Genomic DNA, 22,151 nt, shown 5'->3' on the forward strand with positions numbered 1-22,151 from the left:
TGTGACGCTGGGCGTGATACTTGAGTTCCCTAAGCCTCAATGTTTGCATCTGTAAAATGGAGATAAAACCACCTCCTTCACAGAAATGAGGAAGACTACATGAGGTCATGTATGAAACAGCAGGCACATGCCAGGCGCAGTGGGTCATGCCTGTAATCCCAGCACTTTGGGAAGGCTGACATGTGAACAAAACATTGCAAAACCTGAGGTTGGATTCTGTAATCGAAACATTTGCAAAGCGCTGCAGGAGCCGTAAGAGGAAGTGTCCCATGCCAGGAGGGGTGGGAGTGTGTCCCATGCCGGGAGGGGTGGGAGTGTGTCCCATGCCAGGAGGCTGTGGTTGGTCAAGGCCTCACGGGAGGTCCCGGTCTGAATGAACAAGCAGGAGGAAGCTGCCACCTGTAGGGGGGTCAGGGAGAGGATGTCCCAAGCAGAGAGGACAGCCTGTGCAAGATACTGCAGATAAGAGCAAGGGCAAGTTCAGGGAATTACCTGTAATTTGGTACAGCGGCTGCAAAGGGTATGTGGAGGTGGAACAGATTTAGGCCCAAGAGGCAGGCAAGGGCTCCATACCAATGGGTTGGGCATTTATCACCCAAGTGAAAGGGAGCAGTTGAGACATTTAACCTTTAAGCTGTTTTCAAGTTTGGCACTCAGATGGATAACAGTTGGCAAGCAAAATGTGTCACGCAGGCCCCTAAAAGACTTTCCCAAAGTGTGCTCTGTGGGATGTAATGCATCCTTTTTGGAGTGGGGGAAGGGAAGAGGTATGGTCACAGGTTTGGAGATTGCTCAGTTAAACAATATTCGGCAAGGCCGGAATGGTGGCTCACGCCCTTAGTCCCAGCTACCTGGGAGGCTGAGGCAGGAGAATTGCTTGAACCCAGGGAGTGGAGATTGCAGTGAGCCACGATGGCACCACTGCACCCCAGCCTGGGCGACAGAGTGAGACTCTGTCTCAGAAAAAAAAAAAAAAAAAAAAAAAAAAAAACAGCATTAGGCAAGTTGCAAGTTTCCTGACTGCAGGACTTTTCAGGGTGATTCACCAAGAGGGAGATACAGTTTTAGCATTTCCCAAACTAGAAGGCCTTTTCCTCAAGGACTATCTTGTAGGACTGGTGTTTTGCGGTACACACTTTAGGAACCACCAGCCCGAAATACCTCCCATTTATATGAAGTGTTTTGGGACCCTTCAAGTTTCTCTCTTCCTCATTATCCTATAAAAGTGAAGTTATGGTAGAGGTAGAGAGAAATTATTTTTCCAAGGGAAAAATCGAGGCCTGTCCTAAAAAGTCAGTAGACAGCAATGAGTTCCTGACCTACTCAAAGACCCTGCTTCCTTCAAGGGCAAGTCCGTGCTCCACAGCCTGGTCCTTCAAGCCCTCCCTGATGACTGTGCCCACAGAGAGGCCAACCCTGGGTTATGACAATACTTGGGTTTTGAACCACTCACATGGTCCAAATGATTCTTGTCTCCCCGACTAGAGTCTGGACTTTACCTTTCTATCTTTGCATCCCTCAGGAGTACTTTGTTATTTTAACCTATCGTTTCATATTAATAATTTCTCTAATCAGAAACCATCCTTCCAGCCGGTCTCGGTGGCGCACACCTGTAATCCCAGCACTTTGGGAGGCTGAGGCGGGTGGATCATTTGAGGTCAGCAGTTCAAGACCAGCCTAGCCAATGTGGTGAAACCCTGTCTCTACTAAAAATACAAAAATAAGCCAGCGTGGTGGCCCATGCCTGTAATCCCAGCTACTCGTGAGGCTGAGGCACAAGAATTGGCTAAAGTGAGCTGAGATTGTGCCACTGCAACAGAGCAAGACTCCATCTCAAAAAAAAAAAAAAAAAAAAAGGGCCAGGCATGGTGGCTCACGCCTGTAATCCCAGCACTTTCACAGGCTGAGAAGGGCAGATCACAAGGTCAGGAGATCAAGACCATCCTGGCTAACATGGTGAAACCCTGTCTCTACTAAAAATACAAAACACATTAGCCAGGCGTGGTGGCAGGGCCCTGTAGTCCCAGCTACTCAGGAGGCTGAAACAGGAGAAAGGCATGAACCCGGGAGGCGAAGCTTGCAGTGAGCCGAGATTGCACCACTGCACTCCAGCCTGGGCGACGGAAGAAAGAAACTATCCTTCCACTATCTGCCACCTGAGGTAAGAGCAGCCAGGGGATGCCATTTATCAACCCTATCTTTGCCATGTCTTACCAGGAATTGGCTTTCTTTATGACTACTTGTCATTGTAACGTAGAGTTATACAACCTTGCAGATAAGCTTTTGGAGGTTTCGGACCTGCAATAACCAGCCTACTAGATCTCGATTTGGATTTCCTGTCTTTATCAATGGTGTAAAACCCATGTCAAAGCAGCACAAAGCGTGAGACCAAAGTGTATGAAGCCCATGTGTCTGATTACCTGCACTTGGATCTGGAGGAGTGCTTACCTTGCCTTCCTGGTCCGGGTCCCTGCTGGGCCCTTGGTAGGGGGCCACGGATTCCCAAGTGACAACCACCGCACTACTAGGTTGGAAAGAGATCTCCGGGAACCCTCTGTGGACACACTCTGCTGCTCGCTGAGTGATGGAGGGGGATAAGTCTTCTCGATAATAAACCTTCCCCAGGCCATCGGTCGTGTCCAAGTCCGCCAGGAAAGGGGCAACTGCACCGAATGTTGGTGGGAAGAGCCCGGGATGGGATTCTTTGGCCGGGGGTTCACTGGTAGCAATGATGCCATTTGTGGTGACCTGTACAAAACCAAGTGGGTTAAAAGGAATATGCAGAAACGGGTCCTTTCTCAGTAAAACTGACCACCCTCTCCCAGAATACTGTCACCAGTACCCATGCTATGTAAAATACAACAGAATCTGAGAAAGATACGAGCCCGAACTGCAGACTCCAGCATTCTTTTCTAGGCAAAATGGGCTGTGTGGAAAGAGAACAGGAGTCATTATTCAAATCCTAGTGAATTTACTCGAAAAAGGGAGTAATCACTCCCTACCAGGAGTGCTAATTGGTGTGCGTACAAAAATGGTTAGGAGCCTGGTCATCAAAGTGAGATCCCATCTCCACACAAAAATACCAAAAATTAGCCAGGCTTGGCAGCACGGACCTGTAGTCCCAGCTACTTGGGAGGCTGAGCTGGGAGGACGGCTTAAGCCCTGGGAGGTCAAAGCTGCAGTGAGCCATGATCACACCAGTGCACTCCAGCCTGGGTGACAGAGTGAACTCTTGTCTAAAAAAAAAATAAAATAAAATAAAGAAAAATGGTTAAGGTCCAGCCCCCGCCTTTTAAGAAACCCACAATCCAGAAGGATAAGGGAAAGGACTGACACAAAGAGATGATGTCAAGAAGCAAATCTGTATGGGGCATTATGGTATCACTAATTATTTTGAATAGTTTAATGTGTCAGGATAATAGCTAATATTTATTGAATATTCACCATGTTGCAGGCATTTTACTAACATCTAATGCTCAGAAGAACCTCTTAAAACTAGGTACTACTGACCGGGAGCGGTGGCTCATGCCTGTAATCCCAGCACTTTGGGAGGCCGAGGTGGGCAGATCACGAGGTCAGGAGTTTAAGACCAGCCTGGCCAACATGGTGAAACACCGTCTCTACTAAAAATTCAAAAATTAGCTGGGCGTGGTGGCGGGCACCTGTATTCCCAGCTACTCGGGAGGCTGAGGCAGGAGAATCACTTGAACCCAGGAGGTGGAGGTTGCAGTGAGCCGAGATCGCACCATTGCGCTCCAGCCTGGGCAACAGAGCAACACTCTGTCTCAGGAAAAAAAAAAAAAAGACTAAGTACTACTGATATCCATATTTTTCTGATGGCGAAAATTAGGCAAATTCATCAATGTGTCCAAAGTTACCAAGTAATAAGTGGCAACACTGGGATTTGAACCCACGGAGTCTGACTCCAAAATTGGTCCTTTTCCAAAATCAGTCCTTTTAACTACTTCATGAATTGCCTTCTTGAAATCAGTTATAACTGCCTATTAAAAGATATCACTGGCCAGGTGTGGTGGCTCACACCTGTAATCCCAGCACTTTGGGAGGCTGAGGCAGGTGGATCACCTGAGGTCAGGAGTTCGAGACCAGCCTGACCAACATGGCAAAACCCTGTCTCTAATAAAAATACAAAATTAGCCAGGCTTGGTGGCGCACACCTGTAATCCCAGCTATTCGGGAGGCCGAGGCAGGAGAATCGCTTGAGCCTGGGAGGCGGAGTTTGCAGTGAGCCAAGATTGCGCATTGCGCTCCAGCCTGGGCAACAAGAGAGAAATTCCGTTTCAAAAAAAAAAAAAGATATCACTGTTCTTACTCAGCTAAAACCCATGCTCCTTGGGAAAATGGGAAGAGGGCCCCTGAGATACTATGGCAAACAGCTCCTTGGAGTGGGGGCACTCAGGCTCACCAATGAGGTCTAACACTCGCTCACTTTCTTGTTAGTGCACAATACACTGATGACATGGAAGACCAAGCCAGTGATAGTTTTCCTTAGATAATCTGTGAATTGAAAGAAAAAATTCCCTAGCTGGGTGCGGTGGCTCATGCCTGTAATCCCAACACTTTGGGAAGTGGAGGTGGGTGGATCACTTGAGGCCAGGAGTTCGAGACCAGCCTGGCCCATATGGTAAAACCCTGTCTCTACTAAAAATACAAAAAAATAATTAGCTGGGCGTGGTGGCGAGTGTCTGCAGTCTCAGCTACTTGGGAGACTGAGGCAGGAGAATCACTTGAGCCCAAGAGGCGGAGGCTGCAGTGAGCCGAGATTGCACTGATGCATTCCAGCCTGGGCAACAGAGCAAGATTGTCTCAAAAAAAAAAAGAAAAAAGAAAAAGTTTCCCTAATCAAAAGGGAGAGATTTTGCAAATGGCACTTTATTTTGCTCTTTAAGGGCTGCAGATTGGAAAAGCACGAATCCAGAATAGCAACCCTCAGTTGTTAGAAGGCCAGTGGATTTTCCAGGTCACTTATTTCCATCCTCCTGCCCCTCCCCCTTCCCCTCCCCCTCCCCTCCCTCCTCCTCCCAGAGTCTTATCCCTCAGTCACTTCACACATCATTACTAGAGGAGAGGGCAGGGGCAGAAAAAAAGAGAGGAACTAAAGACCAAACTCTCAATATGCCAAAAACTTGCTATTAATAAAAAGCTTCAATGTACAGAACCGATTGGTGCCCCGGTGAGGATTGGAACCAGAGCTCTGGGAGTGAAACGCAGACTTAACAAAACATTCTCTTTTAACCACATGTTATGAGCTATTAACTCTTTGGGTGACGTATTTTCCATCATCACCTGGCACCAGCAAGGCTTTTCTAGAAGATACTGGCAAGCTGCGGAGAAGGGAGTCAGACAAGGGGCTTCTTCCAGCCGGTCCCTTTGTCTCCCTTCCAGGGACCCAAACATCTCCCAGCACAAGCATCCCAGGGAGCTACCGTGTGGGAGCGTGGGAAACGGCTCACTCTCTCAAGCCGCCAGAAGTTGGCAGTGAGCAGTTGGAAGTGATCACAGGGAGGCCACGTCCAGACAATTTAGTTTTAAAAAGCTGTTTTCCAGTGAAATTTAAATCAGTACATTAATTTTGAAAACCCTCTCAGTGTCTTTTACTATTTGGAATCTAGGCATGGGAATATTTCTATTTTCACAAGGATTGTTTTAAGAGTCAGGTTTTTAGACAAGTGTCATGCAGCACTGCAAATGCTTTGGACAACGGTCATATAACCCTCATTAGTATTTTCATTGGAAAATTATTTTTCAGCTAATTTTACTGAACATTCAGCTCGATCGTCTGTGATAATGAAGAAAGATGACTTCAAAGATAAATGTAATGTGCAGAACAGCCAGAAGTTTCACTGGATTCTTAGCTTTAAATTTCTCCCCTGTAAACTTCTTTTTCCTGGAAGTAATAGTTAATAGCAAAGCTGATGAACAATATTCCCGTCCACTTGGGTGCAAGTCTCATTTTGCAAAGTCTGTCAAATGCACGATGCTCCTATCAGCCTTGTTCCTTTTCTCCATCTTTTGAAAGTACCATTGGGCAATTCAACAGCAGAAGGGCAGGGAGCAAAAAGGGAAAGGACACAGGCACTCAGGCAGGAGGAGGCACAGACTCAGGCACAATCCCCAAGGGGACTGGGCTAGGGAGTCCTTGGGCCCATGTGACCACTGATGCCCAGGCCATCACCAATATTTGCTCAATTGGTGAAGCCAGGAAACCTGGAAGTGGGTCCTGGTTCCTTCCTCTTTCTCACCACCCACGCTGCATGTCCTGTCTCCAACTACAGCAGGTCCTCAAATAACTTCATTGCATTCAACGTTGTTTTGGTATAACGTTGATGAGAAAAAAAAAATCTATTCCCGGCTGGAGCCACCGTCTGTGTGGAGTGTCCATGTTCTCCCCATGTCTGCATGGCTTTTCTCTGAGTAGTCTGGTTTCCTTCCACATCCCAAAGCTATGCCAAAGTCGGGTGAACTGTGAGTGTGGGTGTATGGGAGCCCCCTTGCGATAGGACAGCATCCTGTCCAGGGTGGCCCCTGCCTGGCACACTAGCTGCTGGGATGGGCTCCGGCCACCCTCCTCTCTGAACTAGAATAAGCAGCTGGAAAATGAATGAATGAATGAATGAATACAAATTATCACAGAATGAAAATGCGTCAAGTATGAGTAATCACCCAAATGCACACCAATAAACTATGCACCAATAAATTATACACCAACGAAAGTACTCAGCAAGCTGCCGGATTTGTGATTGTTTGTTTTTGAACTTCGTGGGTCAGAAAAGTTGACAATGTTGCTTTGCAAACATTTCTTCCTTGATTGAACCCACTACCACCATGACCTCCATTATTCACTGATTCATCAAAAATTGGGTAAATAATATCTTGGTTGTTTTTATTCATCTTAAATGTATGTATAGCTCACATTTATTTATTTCAGTGTTTAATACTAGAAGTGTTTTGGGCTTCATGGGAAGTTTGGTGATGTGTTTCTGACCAGAAATAAGCCATAGGAACTTAAATGTTGTTTCTGTCAATTACCCGACAGTCAAATCGGTTTAGTTATGCATTTTTAGCTTAAAGCCACAGTATCCAAGAACCTATCCACAATGTTAAGTGAGAAGTTACTGTATATGGCACTTTCTCCATCTCAGCTACCACCAGCACGCCCCTGCCCAACCCCACCACCGCCTTAGTCACATGACTGGCCCTTCTTATCCTTATTCCTCAGCTGAAATAGTGCCTTCTCAGAGAGCTTCCTGGCATCCTGTCCAGTGGAAGCTCCTTCCACTCACTCCTTTCTCCCTTCCCTCACACCCCCAGCCCCTGATATGTCTTCTTCCTGCCTATTTGTAGGTTCTGGCTTCTCTACCCGCTATGTGGTCATTTCTTCAGGGTCAGGGACTCCGTTTGTCTTGGTCACCACAGTAGTTCCAGAGCTTGCACATGGTCTGATACATACAAGTCTCCTCACTTCTTGACTTCCTCCAACATAGCGGACAGGCAGGTTCAAAGCAGGATAAGACCTGTGCGCCCAGGTTATTTTAGAAATAAGGCCTGAGGGTGAGCTTAGTTGTAAGTGATATGAAGGGTCAGAGAACTGTGCATTACTACCATTCTTGCCAGTGGAGTAAAATGCCAATTACTAAAATAAAAAGTGCATAACTTGAATTCAGTCATGTCTCCAGATCTAACCGCCAGTTTACAGGAAATACAGGAGACAGAAGAACATGCCAATGGACACAATGGGATGCAATCAGCAAAATCCAGAATATAAAACACTAAAATGAAGAAATACCTAGTTTCTTGAACAAATAAATTTTAAAGAAAAAAAAAGAGCTGGGGGTTGGGGGAAGATCTGTAGATTTTAAAAGTTCTAAGAGACAGTTAGACAAGGTGCCTTGCTCCTATAATCCCAGTACTTTGGAAGGCAAAGGCAGGCAGATCACTGTGGTCAGGAGTTCAAGAGCAGCCTGGCCAACATGGTGAAACCCTGTCTCCAGTAAAATTACAAAAATTAGCTTGGTGTGTTAGCAGGTGCCTGTAATCCCAGCTACTTGGGAGGCTGAGGCAGGAGAATCACTTGAACCCAGGAGGCGGAGGTTGCAGTGAGCCGAGACCACGTCGTTGCCCTCCAGCCTGGGCTACAAGAGCAAAACTCCATCTCAAAACAAAAGTCCTAAGAGACACATCTACCAAATACAATGTGTCGGCTTTGTCTGGGCCCTGATTTAAACCAAACAACTGAAAAGCAAAATGAAACATTTCATGAAACCATTTGCATATTGGACAATATTAAGGAATTATCATTTCTTAAAAGTATGATCATGATTTTACTATTTTGTTTTTTTAAAGAATCTTTTTTTTTTTTTTTTGAGACAGAGTCTCACTCTGTTACCCAGGCTGGAGTGCAGTGGTGCAGTCTTGGCTCACTGCAATCTCTACCCCCTGGGTTCAAGCGATTCTCCTGCCTCAGCCTCCCGAGTAGCTGGGACTACAGGTGTGTGCCACCACGGCTGGCTAATTTGTGTATTTTTAGTGGAGACAGGGTTTCACCATGTTGGCCAGGCTGGTCTGGAACTCCTGAGCTCAAGCGATCCACCCGCCTTGGCCTCCCAAAGTGCTAGGATTACAGGTATGAGCCACTGTGCTCAGCCTAAAGAGTCTTTTCTTTTGAGGTACATTCTGAAACATTTACAGAAAGATAAAATATTTGGGATTTGCTTAAAAATAATTCAGTTTGGGGATGGGGAGGGAACATCAGGCATAAGTGAGGACATCAATGAAAGAAGATTAGTCTCAAATTGGTACTTGTTGGAGCTGGTAATGGATACAAGGGAGTTCATTATATTTTTGAGTATATTTGAAATTTTTCATAATAAAAGTTTATTTTTAAAAAACGTATAACAGGTCTGGTGCGGTGGCTAATCACACCTGTAATTCTAGCCACTGGGGAGGCTGAGGCATGAGAATCACTTGAATCCAGGGGGTGGAGGTTGCAGTGAGTCAAGATTATGCCACTGCACTCCAGCCTGGGTAACAGAGTGAGACTCCATCTCAAAAAATAAAAATAGAAAAAAAAAAAAAAAACATGTAACAAACCTGATTGATCTGAAGTTCAGCAAAGAAAGGCAAATGGCTCTAACAGATAAGCCAAGACTAACGTTCTCTGTCAGTAGGGCCTGTGGCTCATTGTCCTTGTTTTTGTTTGGTTTTGTTTTTCCAGGTTTATTGAGGTATAACTGACAAACAAAAGTGTATAAGTTTAGGGTGTACAACGTGATTTGATACAGATATATGTTCTGAAATGAATAGCACAATCAAGTTGGTTAGCAAAGCTATCACAGATAGCTGTGATAGATCAACGGGACAGAACTGAGAGCCCAGAGATGAACCCACACATTTACGGTCAACTAGCGTTTGACAAGGCCACCAAGAACACACAAGGAGAAAAGGTAGTCTCTCGAATAAACAGGGCTGGGAAAATTGGATATCCTCCTGCCAAAGAATGAAAATGGACCCCTATTTTATAGCACTCATAGAAATTAACTCACCATGGATTGAAGAATTAAATGTAAGACCTGAAACTATAAAACTCCTAGAAGAAAACAATAAGGAAAAAGCTCCTTGACATTGATCTTGACAATAACATTTTGGACATGACACCAAAAGCACAAGCAACAAAAGCAAAAATGAAGAAGAGAGACTCCTTCACTGTCCTTTTTGTGTTGGTGAAGATCCATTTTATTATTTTATTTGTATTGATGTATCATATTTGTACATATTTATGGGGTACATGTGGAGTATATATTTTGATACATGCATACATACAATGTGTAATGATCAAATCAGGATAATTAGGAAATTCACCATCTCAAACATTTATCATTTCTTTGCATTGGGAACATTTCAAATCTTCCTTTCTAACTATTTTGAAATATACAATATTGGTTAACTACAGTCACTCTACTCTGCCATCAAACACTAGAACTTATTCCTTCTATCAAACTGTATGTTTGTACCCATTAACCAACCTCTTTTCATCCCATACCCTACCCTTCCCAGCCTCTGGTAACCACCATTCCACTCTCTACATCCACCCCTCATGGTCTTTGAATTTCTTCCCTCCCCAGACTTTCCTACCACTGCCACTCCCCTCCCAGGGACACAGGAGTGTTAGTTGCACTGGGCACATTAGACCACATTAATGAGCAGAAGGTGGTGCTGGTAAAAGCAGATTTTGTAATTAAAACTAATCAAAAGTTACAGAGCCTAAGGCACCCCATACAGTGCCCTGAGTCCAGGAAAAAACAAAAAACATGAAGCCTAAGTATTGCACAGCAGTCACCAGTATCACTTTCTGTTCACTACATTTGTACTAGTTTAAAACATACACGGGGCCAGGCACGGTGGCTCATGCCTGTAATCCCAGCACTTTGGGAGGCCAAGGCAGGTGGATTACCTGAGATCAGGAGTTTGAGACAGCCTGACCAATATGGTGAAATCCTGTCTCTACTAAAAATACAACAACTAGCCAGGCGTGGTTGTGGGTGCCGAGTTTGAGACAGCCTGACCAATATGGTGAAATCCTGTCTCTACTAAAAATACAAAAACTAGCCAGGCGTGGTTGTGGGTGCCTGTAATCCCAGCTACTCAGGAGGCCGAGGCAGGAGAATCGCTTGAACCCGGGAGGTGGAGGTTGCAGTGAGCCGAGATTACACCACTGCACTCCAGCCTGGGCGACAGAGAGAGAATCCGTCTCAAAAAAGTACATGGATTATGGGATCGCACTTTAGTTTTTATGAAGTTTGGTGAGTAAAAGGCTAGAGGAGAAATGTGCCAGCAAAAAATTTTAGATTGCTTTTAATTCTCCAAACTCTCCATGGAGTCTCTCCTAGTTAACACTACATGCTTTTGGATCTATGATTCCCTCCTTCTTGAAAACCTCCTCAGCTGGGCGTGGTGACTCACGCCTGTAATCCCAGCACTCTGGGAGGCTGAGGTGGGTGGATCACCTGAGGTCGGGAGTTTGAGCCCAGCCTGGCCAACGTGGTGAAACTCCGTCTCTACTAAAATTACAAAAATTAGCCAGGCGTGGTCGTGCACACCTGTAATCCCAGCTACTCAGGAGGCTGAGGGTGCAGTGAGCCGAAATCTCGCCACTGCACTCCAGCCTGGGCAACAGAGTAAGACTGAAAGAAAGAAGGAAAGAAAGAAAAAGAGAGAGAGAGAGAAAGGAAAGAAAAAAAAAGAAAAGAAAAGAAAAAGAAAAAGAAAACCTCCTCGAAAAACCTTCTTGATAATTCTCAGCTCATGTGCTTGGCAAAGTCTCATTTTCCCTTGTGAAGGCTTTCTGACCTCCCAACCAGGGTTTATCATATGTTTCTTTCTGTCTGCCCCTCTCTCTAAGTTTGCAGTTGGCATCTTGACCCCTCACTTAGGGATCCTGACTCCCAATGGCAGCAGCACGTTCCTTGCTGTATCGAGCATATCGCAAAACCCTCAGGGGGTGAATGCATTTCTGAGAAAGCCCATCTGAATCACTGAGAGTGCTGCTGATGATAATAATGTAATACTATCATCTTAAGGTAACTTAAGGTAATCAAATATTGCCTAGGTGAGGTTCTTTGTGAATTTGCATTAAGGAGTAAAAACTTCTTTACTGAAAAACAGCTATCTCTAGCATGTTGAGCAATGTAACGATTTCCCTGAAACACTGCTTACAACATCAGTTCACACTGGGAAAAAGTTCCTTTAGCAAAGTCAAACTTCAGCTCACTATGCGGCTAGTAAAACTGCATGCCCCTTTGCAGAACCATGTCTTCCCACTCACCCCAAGAAACACAACAAACAATACGGCTTTTCATCCAGCTGCCCTAGGGCAGAGCATGTCAATTAGATCACAAAAAAACCCAGGGTGAAAATGCCAAGCACCACATGGGTAACAGCTGGAACCACTTATGTACAATTGTTTCAACCCAACTGACAAGAAGGGGATGGACAGAGCACCTGACTTCTAATGGGAGGGTGTTTCCCATCTTAGAAAGCACTTCCTGTCTCATTTCATCTTTAACGTGAACTTTCAGACAGCATGAATCACTGGAGAAAGTCTATATGCAGATGCTCAATAAATATAAAATTTATGTTAGATTTCTTATGTCCAAATACTCCCTGAAAAAGTGAAACAACAGCCATTTGTGGGGGGCTTCGATGAGCCTAGTAACAGTCCCCAGGGCAGAAAGTGGCCTGTAATAGTCTGGGGGGAGCCTTCTCAAAAACATGTGTGTTTAGAGAATACTTGAGGTAGAAACAAATAAGAAACAAACAGCGTCCTTTTACAAATACAAGTCGCTGTACTGAGAAGACAGTGAAACTTGCAAAAGCAAACTCCATGGGTGAGAGGCAGCGGGAACTTAAAATAATTTAACATAAAGGGTGGAAATGCAGCAAACATGGGCTGTCACCTAATGTTGAGGTCCTTTACTAAGGCTCTTTTTATCTTTTAAAATTTCATACGACAGGCATTTAGTACAACCATCCCTCTTTTCGCATACTTGAAACAGACAAGGAAATGACAAGAGATTTTAATTTAGCTTTAATGTCACACAGCCAGCAAGTGATGGAACCAAGATCGGAACACACATCTGCTGGAGTCCATAGCCCGTGCTCTTTCTGTTACACTTGGCTGCCTAGTTTAGAGACACTGGGGGCAAAAGTCATGCAAGTTGCAATGTTTTTTGGGATGGCTTCAAAGTTAGTGACTGGGCGGCTACAAAAAGCTGGAAAACAAAATGAGTCTAAAAAAAAAGTAAAACACAAAAAGGAAGTCCAGAAAATAGGCAAGTCCGGGACACAATCAAGGTGGAGACGGATTAATTTCAGCCTAGAGCCCACAAGTGGACCTGGAGCCTAATCCGTTTGCAAGGTGCTTTACATTTTACAAAGCGTTTTTACTTTAGTTATCTCATTAAACCTAGTAAACATTAATATCATGTTCATTCTTCATTTGAGAAAAAATGAGTTTCAGTTTATACAACTTGCCTAAGATCAAACACTAGAAGTGCCAGAACAAAACTCCAAGTCCAAATTGCAAGTGATCCCCATTAACCCCACAGAAGAAATGACTCTGGCATGAAATAGAAATAGAAACAAAAGGATTAGTAAATAAAGCTTAGGGACAATCTAAGGATTACTGGAAAGGGGTTCTGATCCAGACCCTTAGAAAGGGTTCTTGGATCTTGCACAAGAAAGAATTCAGGGTAAGTCCATAAAGTGAAACAAGTTTATTAAGAAAGTAAAGGAATAAAGAACAGCAGCCGGGCGCGGTGGCTCACGCCTGTAATCCCAGCACTTTGGGAGGCCGAGACAGGTGGATCATGAGGTCAACAGATCGAGACCATCCTGGCCAACATGGTGAAACCCCGTCTCTACTAAAAATACAAAAATTAGCTGGGCTTGGTGGCATGTGCCTGTAGTCCCAGCTACTTGGGAGGCTGAGGTAGAAGAATCGCTTGAACCCAGGAGGCGGAGGTTGCAGTGAGCCGACATCGTGCCACTGCACTCCAGCCTGGTGACAGAGTGAGACTCAGTCTCAAAAAAAAAAAAAAAAAAAAATCGTTACTCCATAGACAGAGCAGCCCGAAGGGCTGCTAGTAGCCCATTTTCATGGCTATTTCTTGATGATATGTTAAACAAGGGGTGGATTATTCATGCCTCCCATTTTTAGACCATATAGGTTAACTTTCTGACGTTGCCATGGCATTTGTAAACTGTCATGGTGCTGGTGGGAGTGTAGTAGTGAGGATGACCAGAGGTCACTCTCATCGCCATCTAGGTTCTGATAGGTTTTTGGCGGGCTTCTTTACCGCAAGCTGTTTTATCAGGAAGGTCTTCGTGACCTGTTTCTTGTGCTGACCTCCTATCTCATCCTTTGACTTAGAAGGCCTTAACCATCAGGGAATGCAGTCCAGTAGGTCTCAGCCTCATTTTACCCAGCGCCTGTTCAAGATGGAGTTGCTCGGTTCACATTCCTCTGACACAAGGGTAATAGAAACGAGTCAACATTTTCAACTTAATCCAGTTAATGTCCAAGTGACTTTGGATCAGTTACCCCTCTCTTCTGCAGAAAATTTCTACCTGAGATTACTTTCCAACATTTAAAAATGATTGGGGCTTTTCCGATGGTAGTGGGTTATCAGAACTTATTAGCATTAGTATCACTAAAGTTGATATACAACCCCCCAGGCTAAATTTGACTGGCAAAAAAAAAAAAAAAATTGTTGGGTTCTTTAAATTTTAACTACGGGTTGTCTATCAAAGAAGTAGCCCTCGAGGATGCAACACCAAGGGCCTTGGGGTGTGAGACCCCCAGTCTCTGGGGAGACACGTTTCTCCTTAACAACCTGAATATAGATATCAGAAGTTTACCTGTGGCAATTGGAGCCTAGTACTGTATTACACAAATTCCTTAACTTAAACATAAAAAATTACAGGAAAAGAGTTAAGCAGTTATCTGCCTTTCAGAAGGAACAGTATATCAGTGTTACCCAAAGGTCATGGTTGATGAGGAAAAGCTCCTTACAGAATATGCCAGCTAATAAATGCAGAAAGAATGACAGAAACAAGCAACCAGCAAAACAAAATAAAACAGCATCCTGCAACCTTTAATTTAATCACTGTTTTAGGCAAAGATCATTAATAGATGCTAAAACCGTTAGGTGAAAGGTTGGTGGGCAAGGAAATAGATGATAAGGCCAAAGTGAGTGTTACCCCATAGGTCAGTTGCTGCTCACCTGGGGAAAAATATAACTTCACAGGCATGACCTTGCTGTAATCTCCTTAACACCAGGTATTAATCTTAGTGTGGCAAGCCAAGCAATATATATCAGATATTACTTGCCTGCTAATGTTATCCAATGTGAAAAATACAGCTTCATTTATGAACGATTCTTCTCTCTCTCTCTTTTTTTTTTTTTTTTGAGACAGAGTCTCAGTCTGAAAAAGCTGACTTTTTCAGAGGTTGCATTGGACTGCAACCTTCACCTCCCAGGCTCAAGAGATTCTCCTGCCTCAGCCTCCTGAGTAGCTGAGATTACAGGTGCACGCCACCACACCTGGCTGGTTTTTGTATTTTTAGTAGAGATGAGGTTCCACCATGTTAGCCAGGCTGGTCTCATTTATGAAGTATTCTTGTTGAAAGATGATGCCCTTCTCAACAATTAAAAAAAAAACAACGATTTTTTTTTTTTTAATGACCAAAGGATTTGAACAGGCATTTCTCCAAAGAAGAAACACAAATGGCCAATGAGTACATGAAAAGATTCTCGATGTCATTAGCCATCAGAGAGATGCAAATCAGATTCACAACACAGCACTTCACACCCACTAGGATGGCCATAAATCAAAAAGTCAGAAATAAGAAATGTTGGTGAGGATGTCGAGAAATCGGAACCCTCATATATTGTTGGTGGGAATGTCAGATGGTGCTGTTGCTTTGGAAAACACTTTGACAGTTCCTCAAAATATTAAACATAGAGTTACCATATGACCCAGGAATTCCAGTCCTAGGTATATACCCAAGAGAAATGAAACTTATATCCACACATTTGCACGTATACCTCTTCTAGAAATGCAGTTTGTCTCAAAGACACCTTTTTATGGCCGATTTGTCTTAATCAGGCTGAAACAAAGTCCTCACTTGCATTTGGTCAGCAAGCCTCTGAAGTCTCTTTTGATCCACACCAGGTCTCCCTCCTTCTTTTTCCCCACCATGCCATTTATTTGTTGAAGAAAATGATAATCTTTTAAAGTTAAATTGTGTCAGCCATCTACTTACAAATCTCTAATGGCCAGGCAAGGTGGCTCACGCCTGTAATCCCAACATTTTGGGAGGCCGAGGTGGGCAGATCACCTGAGGTCAGGAGTTAGAGACCAGCCTGATCAACATGGAGAAACCCCGCCTCTACTAAAAATACAAAATTAGCCAGGCATGGTGGTGCGCGCCTGGAATCCCAGCAACTCAGGAGGCTGAGGCAGGAGAATCTCTTGAACCTGGGAGGCGGAGGTTGTGGTGAGCCAAGATTGAGCCACTGCACTCCAGCCCAGGCAACAGAGCAAGACTCTGTCTCAAAAAAAAAAAAAAAAAAACCAAAAACTGATATTTAGCATTTCCTTTAATTATGAATGCAGGCAACAAAGCAGTCACTAATAGAAGTCACAGATCTTTTCATATCATATCATAGTTGCTGCATGTGTCTCAGAATATTGCTCATGATCTTCAAAGTTCAATCGTTACCTGAATTGCCCTTGGATCCACTGCTACACCTTGTTATTTAATGTTGTTAAAAGTAAGCATATAGGCCAGGCGTGGTGGCTCATGCCTGTAATCCCAGCACTTTGGGAGGCCGAGGTGGGTGGATCACAAGATCAGGAGTTCAAGACCAGCCTGGTCAACATGGTGAAATCTCATCTATACTAAAAATACAAAAATTGGCCAGGCATGGTGGTGCGTGCCTACAGTCCCACCTACTCAGGAGGCTGAGGCAGGAGAATCACTTGAACCTGGGAGGTGGAGATTACAGTGAGCCAAGATCTCGCCACTGCACTCCAGCTTGGGCAACAGAGTGAGACTTCATCTCAAAAAAAAAAAAAAAAAAGTAAGCATATATTGGGCCAGGCATGGTGGCTCACGCCTGTAATCCCAGCACTTTGGGAGGCTGAGGCAGGCAGATCATCTGAGGTCAGGAGTTCAAGACTAGCCTGGCCAACATGGTGAAACCATGTCTCTGCTTAAAATACAAAAATTAGCCAAGCGTGGTGGCAGTCATCTGTAATCCCAGCTACTCAGGAGGCTGAGGCAGGAGAATCACTTGAACCCAGGAGGTGGAGGTTGCAGTGAGCTGAGATTGTGCCACTAAACTCCAGCCTGGGGGATAGAGAGAGACTCTGTCTCAGAAAAAAAAAAAAAGAAAAAGAAAAAGTAAGCATATAAGCATATATAGTACATAAGAGCATAAGATGTGTGTTTTTTTAATATTTTGATCTGTATTTCAACATAATTGCCTTCCTTGGTCATCTTGTGGATTTTATTTTATGCATTTAAAACTTTATACTGCCCAGGGTGGTGGCACTCGCCTGTGGTCCCAGCTACTCAGGAGGCTGAGGCCAGAGGACAGCTTGAGCCAAGGAGTTGGAGGCTGCAGTGACCCAAGATTGCGCCACTGCACCCAGCCTGGGCAACAGAGCAAGACCTCGTCTCTCTAAAAACTAAAATAAAAGCGTTATACTGAAAAGGGATCTACAGGCTTCACCAGTGTCCAAAGGGGCCAGGGCAGTCAACCAACAAGGGGGAAGGCTCTTTGTGGATCCAGACTTGAAGGGCTCATTCGTTTTAGGCAAAGCTTACAAGTTCCACGTGAGTGTTGTCTAAGGCGCAGTGTCCCCAGGCCAGATCGGGAGCATAGCCATTTCACGGGCAGGACAGGCTGCAGCCGCTGCGTTTGCAGTTCCAACCCCCTTCCCCCCTGCAACCCCCCACACTTCTGGAATGCACACAAGCCTTATATGAAATCCACATGGTGCGCGGTCGAGGAAGGCAGAGGCACGAAAGGACTTCAACAAGTTGACAGCGCCCCCAGGCCCGGCCAGTCCCGGGGAGGCTCCAGGGAGCTGTAGGTCATCTGGTCCCGCTCCTCGTTTGGGGCCTCCGTGGTGACAATGCCTGGCCACAGGAAATTGGATCACTGGGAGCCCTATGTTTCCCGCTCTGGACTCTGGACTCTGAAACGAGCCCAACTGGAAAGCAGCATCACTGCCAAGACACATCCGGAGTCCACACACAAATACAGGAGGCTGCCGGCGAAACTCTCCCGCAGCCACAAGAGTCCTGGGGCCCGTGTGCCGGCTGCGACCCAGCTCCAGCTCTTGCCCTGTGGAGGTTCCACGCGAGAACCTGGCTCCACTTGGGACCGGCCGGGTCCTAGCCCTGAAGGGACTGGACAACCGGGGGACGCGGACTGACCTCCCTGAGGCGATGCAGCCCACAGCTGCCGGGGAGGAAGCTCCGCGGGGTCCCGGGGTGACGGGGTCACGGCCGGGGGCGCGCGGAGCCACCCAGATCCCGCGACCCGCTCTTCGGTTGGCAGGGACCGGGTCGGAGAGACCTTCGCGGACCCTGCAGAGGCGGGAGACCCTGCGCCGTGCCCGATGCCCCGGCGGCCAGCGGGTCCTGGTCCCCGTCTGCAACGCCCACGTCCGTCCGGCTCCACCGGCGCCCCCGGCCAGCCGCGCCTTGCAGCCCCTCGCCCGCCCTCCCGGGGCTCACTCACGTAGACTGAGTCGATGTCGGATCTGTCGTAGAAGCGGAGCGCCCCACTCAGCTCCAGGGCAGGGGAGACGAGGTCGTCCCCGTTCTCCAGCTCCAGGTCCCCCTGTCCGGGGCCGAAGGGGAAGAGCTCCTGGCGGCTCAGGCAGCCCCCAGGCCCCGCCAGCAGCAGCGGCAGCAGCAGCGCCCGCGTCCACGCAGCCCGGATCCGGCTGCTCGAGGCCAGCATGTTCCCGAACTGCGGTCCCGCAAACCCGGTCCCGCGGCCAGGGCAGAAGAAGGCGGGGATGTAACCGGACGCCCCTGGCAGCCCCCTCGCCTCCCGCCTCCCGGCGTTCCCACCCCGGGAAATAGGGGAGGGGAGCGGAGGGGAGAGGGGAGGGCCCCGCCCCGTCCAGCAGGCGCGCCGCGGGGCAGCCCAATGGCCGCGAGGGGGAGGGCGAGGGGCGAAGCCGAACCTCCCGCCGAGGGCGCAGCTGCCTGCTATTCTCGAAACCAGCCCGACTCCCACCGAACGGCCCCTCCGGGAGGGGGAGCAGAGCGCGGGACCTGCACCGTGGTCCTCCGATTAGGGTTGGGTCGTGGAGAGCCGGCGACGTGGAAACGCTCTGGATTCAGGAACTGCGCCCACCCCGTTGCCGCTCGGCCGCGTCCGGGGTCCAATTCGCTTGACCCTGGTAGGAAGACGGGGTGGCAGCTGGGAATGAGCCAAGGGACCGAGCCACCAGCACGTTCATGTGATCATCCACCCATTCACTGCGCGTTTTTTGAGTGCCTGATCCTGTGCTCTCTACTGTGGAAGTTCGCCAGCAAACGGGGTCCCACCCTCCGAGGCAAAGTCACCAGCGTACAACACAAGCCAGTGTCAGGTGGGGGCCCCAAGTCATCAAGGACATTAGGGCTAGAAAAACTGGCGGGGAAAGCTGCAGGTGGGACAGTGGGAATCAACCCGGGTCCTCTGGAAGGAATGGGATGTCATCCGGCGGCAGAGAAGGGAGGTGGAGGACCGAGCAGGGTGGATTCAGGGCACCATCCCCCAGCAGAGGATTTGGGGAGGGACCGGTTGAAGCACAGCCTTGAATCACAAATTTAGGAATTTGAATTCGCTCTATCACTCGGAGAAGAAACTATTGAAAGTTCTTGACAAAGGGAGATAAGCGATTTAAGTGGTATCCTGAATAATCGGTTGATCATTAATTTGGCACTAGGGTGAAAGTAGAGACAGGTAAGTTATTAGAGGACCAAGTCTAAAACATTGAAATGAAAGAAGAAGCAAAACCCGATTATAAGATTGGCATTGAAGAGGAGAAGAAATGAAGTTAAAATTGAGTTCAAGGTTTTGCACTCAGAGGACTGGAAAACCAGTACTGCCTTTTGACGTCAGGGAAGAGGATCTGGGACAGCTGGAGTTGGATATGTTTGGTGTCAGACCTATTAACTTGGAGGGGTCAACAGGACGTTCCGGTTTCCTGTCAGCAGCTAAAAGTAACGACCTTGAACCTAGTTTATAATAATTTTTCAGAAAACAGCAAATTCTATATAAAATTTAGGGGGCGTGTGTTCTGAACCAGCAAAGACAGGAAGAAAAAGCAAAGAAAACATGGCTTCTTAGCAAAACGCTTTTGATCTACTCATGAGACCTTGTCTTTTTCTTTTGAATTCATTAGCCATTAGAGATAACATTTATTACCCAGCAGAGACAACATGTGTTCTACAAGTATGCATTCATTTTGCACTCACAGTAACCCTAGGAAACAGACCTTCCCTGTTTTACAGAGAAGGGGCATAGAGGCCCAGAGAGGTTAAGTCATGTTGCTAGGGTCACGCAGCTGGGAGCCGGTAAGTGACCCTAGGTGTTCCAGCTGCAAGGACCCCACTTATAACCACTGCATTAAGTGCCCTCTGTTTACTACCTTTTACTGCAGGCTGCAGTCTGTTGTCAAATACGGTGCTTTTCCTTCAGTTCCTTCCCAACAATACAGCACTGTGAGCCCCCAGCCTGCTCCCCAAAAGCACTTCTGACTCGACTCTATGCCATCTGTGGTTCTGACTATTTCTGGGCTTCTGGGCCCCAGCACTGCCTGTTCCAGCTGCTACGAGATCTCTGTATGGAGATTCTTCTCTATGTTCACCCGCACGTGACACGGGCCCCACGACTTCCCCATGCCCTGTGGTTGAGGGAAGCCCCAAGCTCAGTCGGCCTTTTTTGGCCTGTGCCTCCAACACTCCTCCTTCAAAAACCCCCACCCCAGCCTCTGTCACACATCAGAGCTGTCTCTGAAGCTGTAGTCTGTGCCTGGAATGCTCTTACCCTTCTCATGAATTCTATCCCTTTTTGGTACTCAGGCAGCTTCTGAAACTCCTATTGGTCCATCCATGGGACTTTCCTCCGCGAATACAGGAGGAGAGCAGTTCTCTACTTTGCTGGTTCAGCACAGCCTGAATCCAGCCTGGCTGAGGTCAAGGCTCTCCATTTACTAGCTGTATAAGCATGAGCAGGTTTCTAAGCTTCAATATCCTTGTCACTTGTATGGGATGTTCATAATGAAAATCAAAGGATTGTCATGAGGATTAGATAAGGTGATTCATTAAATACTCCTAGCTGGGCACAAAGTAAGTATTCCGTTAATACCAAACCATCGTTATTCCCTAAATGTACAGTTTTCGTGATTCTTATTATGTCAACATTTACCGAGAATCTACCATGAGCCAGATTCTATACTAGAAATTCAAAATGTCAAGACCGTTAAGGCACAATCCTTTCTTTGAGAAGCTCACAATCTATCAGGGAGACAAACACAACAATAACACAGTGCGATGCTTTAAGAAATACACAAACCAACAAGAGATATCGCTTGTTGAATGCTGCTTCTGCTAGATGCTTAATGTAGCATTCAATTTAATACTAATAACTGCACAAGCTAGTAGCCCTATATGGGGAAAACAAGGTTTGCAACGGTTAGATAACTTGCCCAGTTTTACACAGGTAGTGAAAGAGCTAGGATTTGAATCCCAGTTTGTCTAACACCAAAGCTATTATTCTTTCTGCTGCACCATCCTGCCCTTCTATGGAAGGAAAGGTTGCTCCCTTTATTTCCACCCACAAGATCTATTTGCTCCATTGTTTATACATAATGCCCATGATCTATTTGTGCATGCTTGTCCTCTATTTCATCAGTATCTCTCGGCCTGAGTAAGTCCAGTATATACGGTAAATTCTCTGTCATTTACTATTTATAGCCCTGCACTCGCCTCACATTGCCCAGTCCTTGTAGGACGTAATATTGATGCTGTGTCTCCTACTAGGACAGTGTGTCCCTGTCACTCCTTTAGAATTAGTAGTTCCAAACACATTCATCATCGAATACTTACTTTTATATTGTGCTCTGGACATTTTCTAAGTGTATATAATAATTCAGCCTTTTTCTCTAGTCATTTCGTATGTTTTTCGGGGATAAGAGTTCTTTGGGGGCAAGCCCCATGTGCTTTATTTGTTTTCCTGACTTCACAGAGCCTAGCCCGATGCTGCATACACATTAATAAAATGTGCACGGTTCTTAACCGTTTAAGAACTCAGTGATATGTTTAAGAATCATCTGATATCTGCAGTACCAACGGTACCCATAATTCTGTAATATACCAGCTTAAAAAAAAATGAAACCTTGCTCTTTTGAGACTTATACTCTTTTCTTGATGGCTGTCATCCTGATGAGGCAGAAACACAAAATTTAAGAAGCAGGTCTCAGGCTGTGTGCCTATAAGAAGCCACGGTAACTTTTCTTTTTTTGTTTGTTTGATTTTTGAGATGGAGTCTCCCTCAGTC

General features: G+C 46.2%; 1 protein-coding gene across 1 annotated transcript in view; it reads right to left on the reverse strand.

Moving 5' to 3' along the window:
* The window catches only part of NID1 (nidogen 1), an 88,342-nt gene extending 69,774 nt beyond the window's left edge, over nucleotides 1-18,568 (reverse strand). Inside the window, exons 1-2 of the mRNA XM_032136852.2 lie at nucleotides 18,333-18,568; nucleotides 2,449-2,748 (exon numbers count right to left, since the gene is read on the reverse strand). Of these exons, the coding sequence (XP_031992743.1) occupies nucleotides 2,449-2,748; nucleotides 18,333-18,557 (525 nt within the window). The 5' untranslated portion in view covers nucleotides 18,558-18,568. The remainder of the gene's footprint in view (nucleotides 1-2,448; nucleotides 2,749-18,332) is intronic.
* Between the last annotated feature and the right edge of the window lie 3,583 nt (nucleotides 18,569-22,151).

This window comes from Hylobates moloch, unplaced genomic scaffold (genome assembly GCF_009828535.3).
Source record: "Hylobates moloch isolate HMO894 unplaced genomic scaffold, HMol_V3 SCAFFOLD_18, whole genome shotgun sequence".
Lineage (NCBI taxonomy): Eukaryota > Metazoa > Chordata > Mammalia > Primates > Hylobatidae > Hylobates > Hylobates moloch.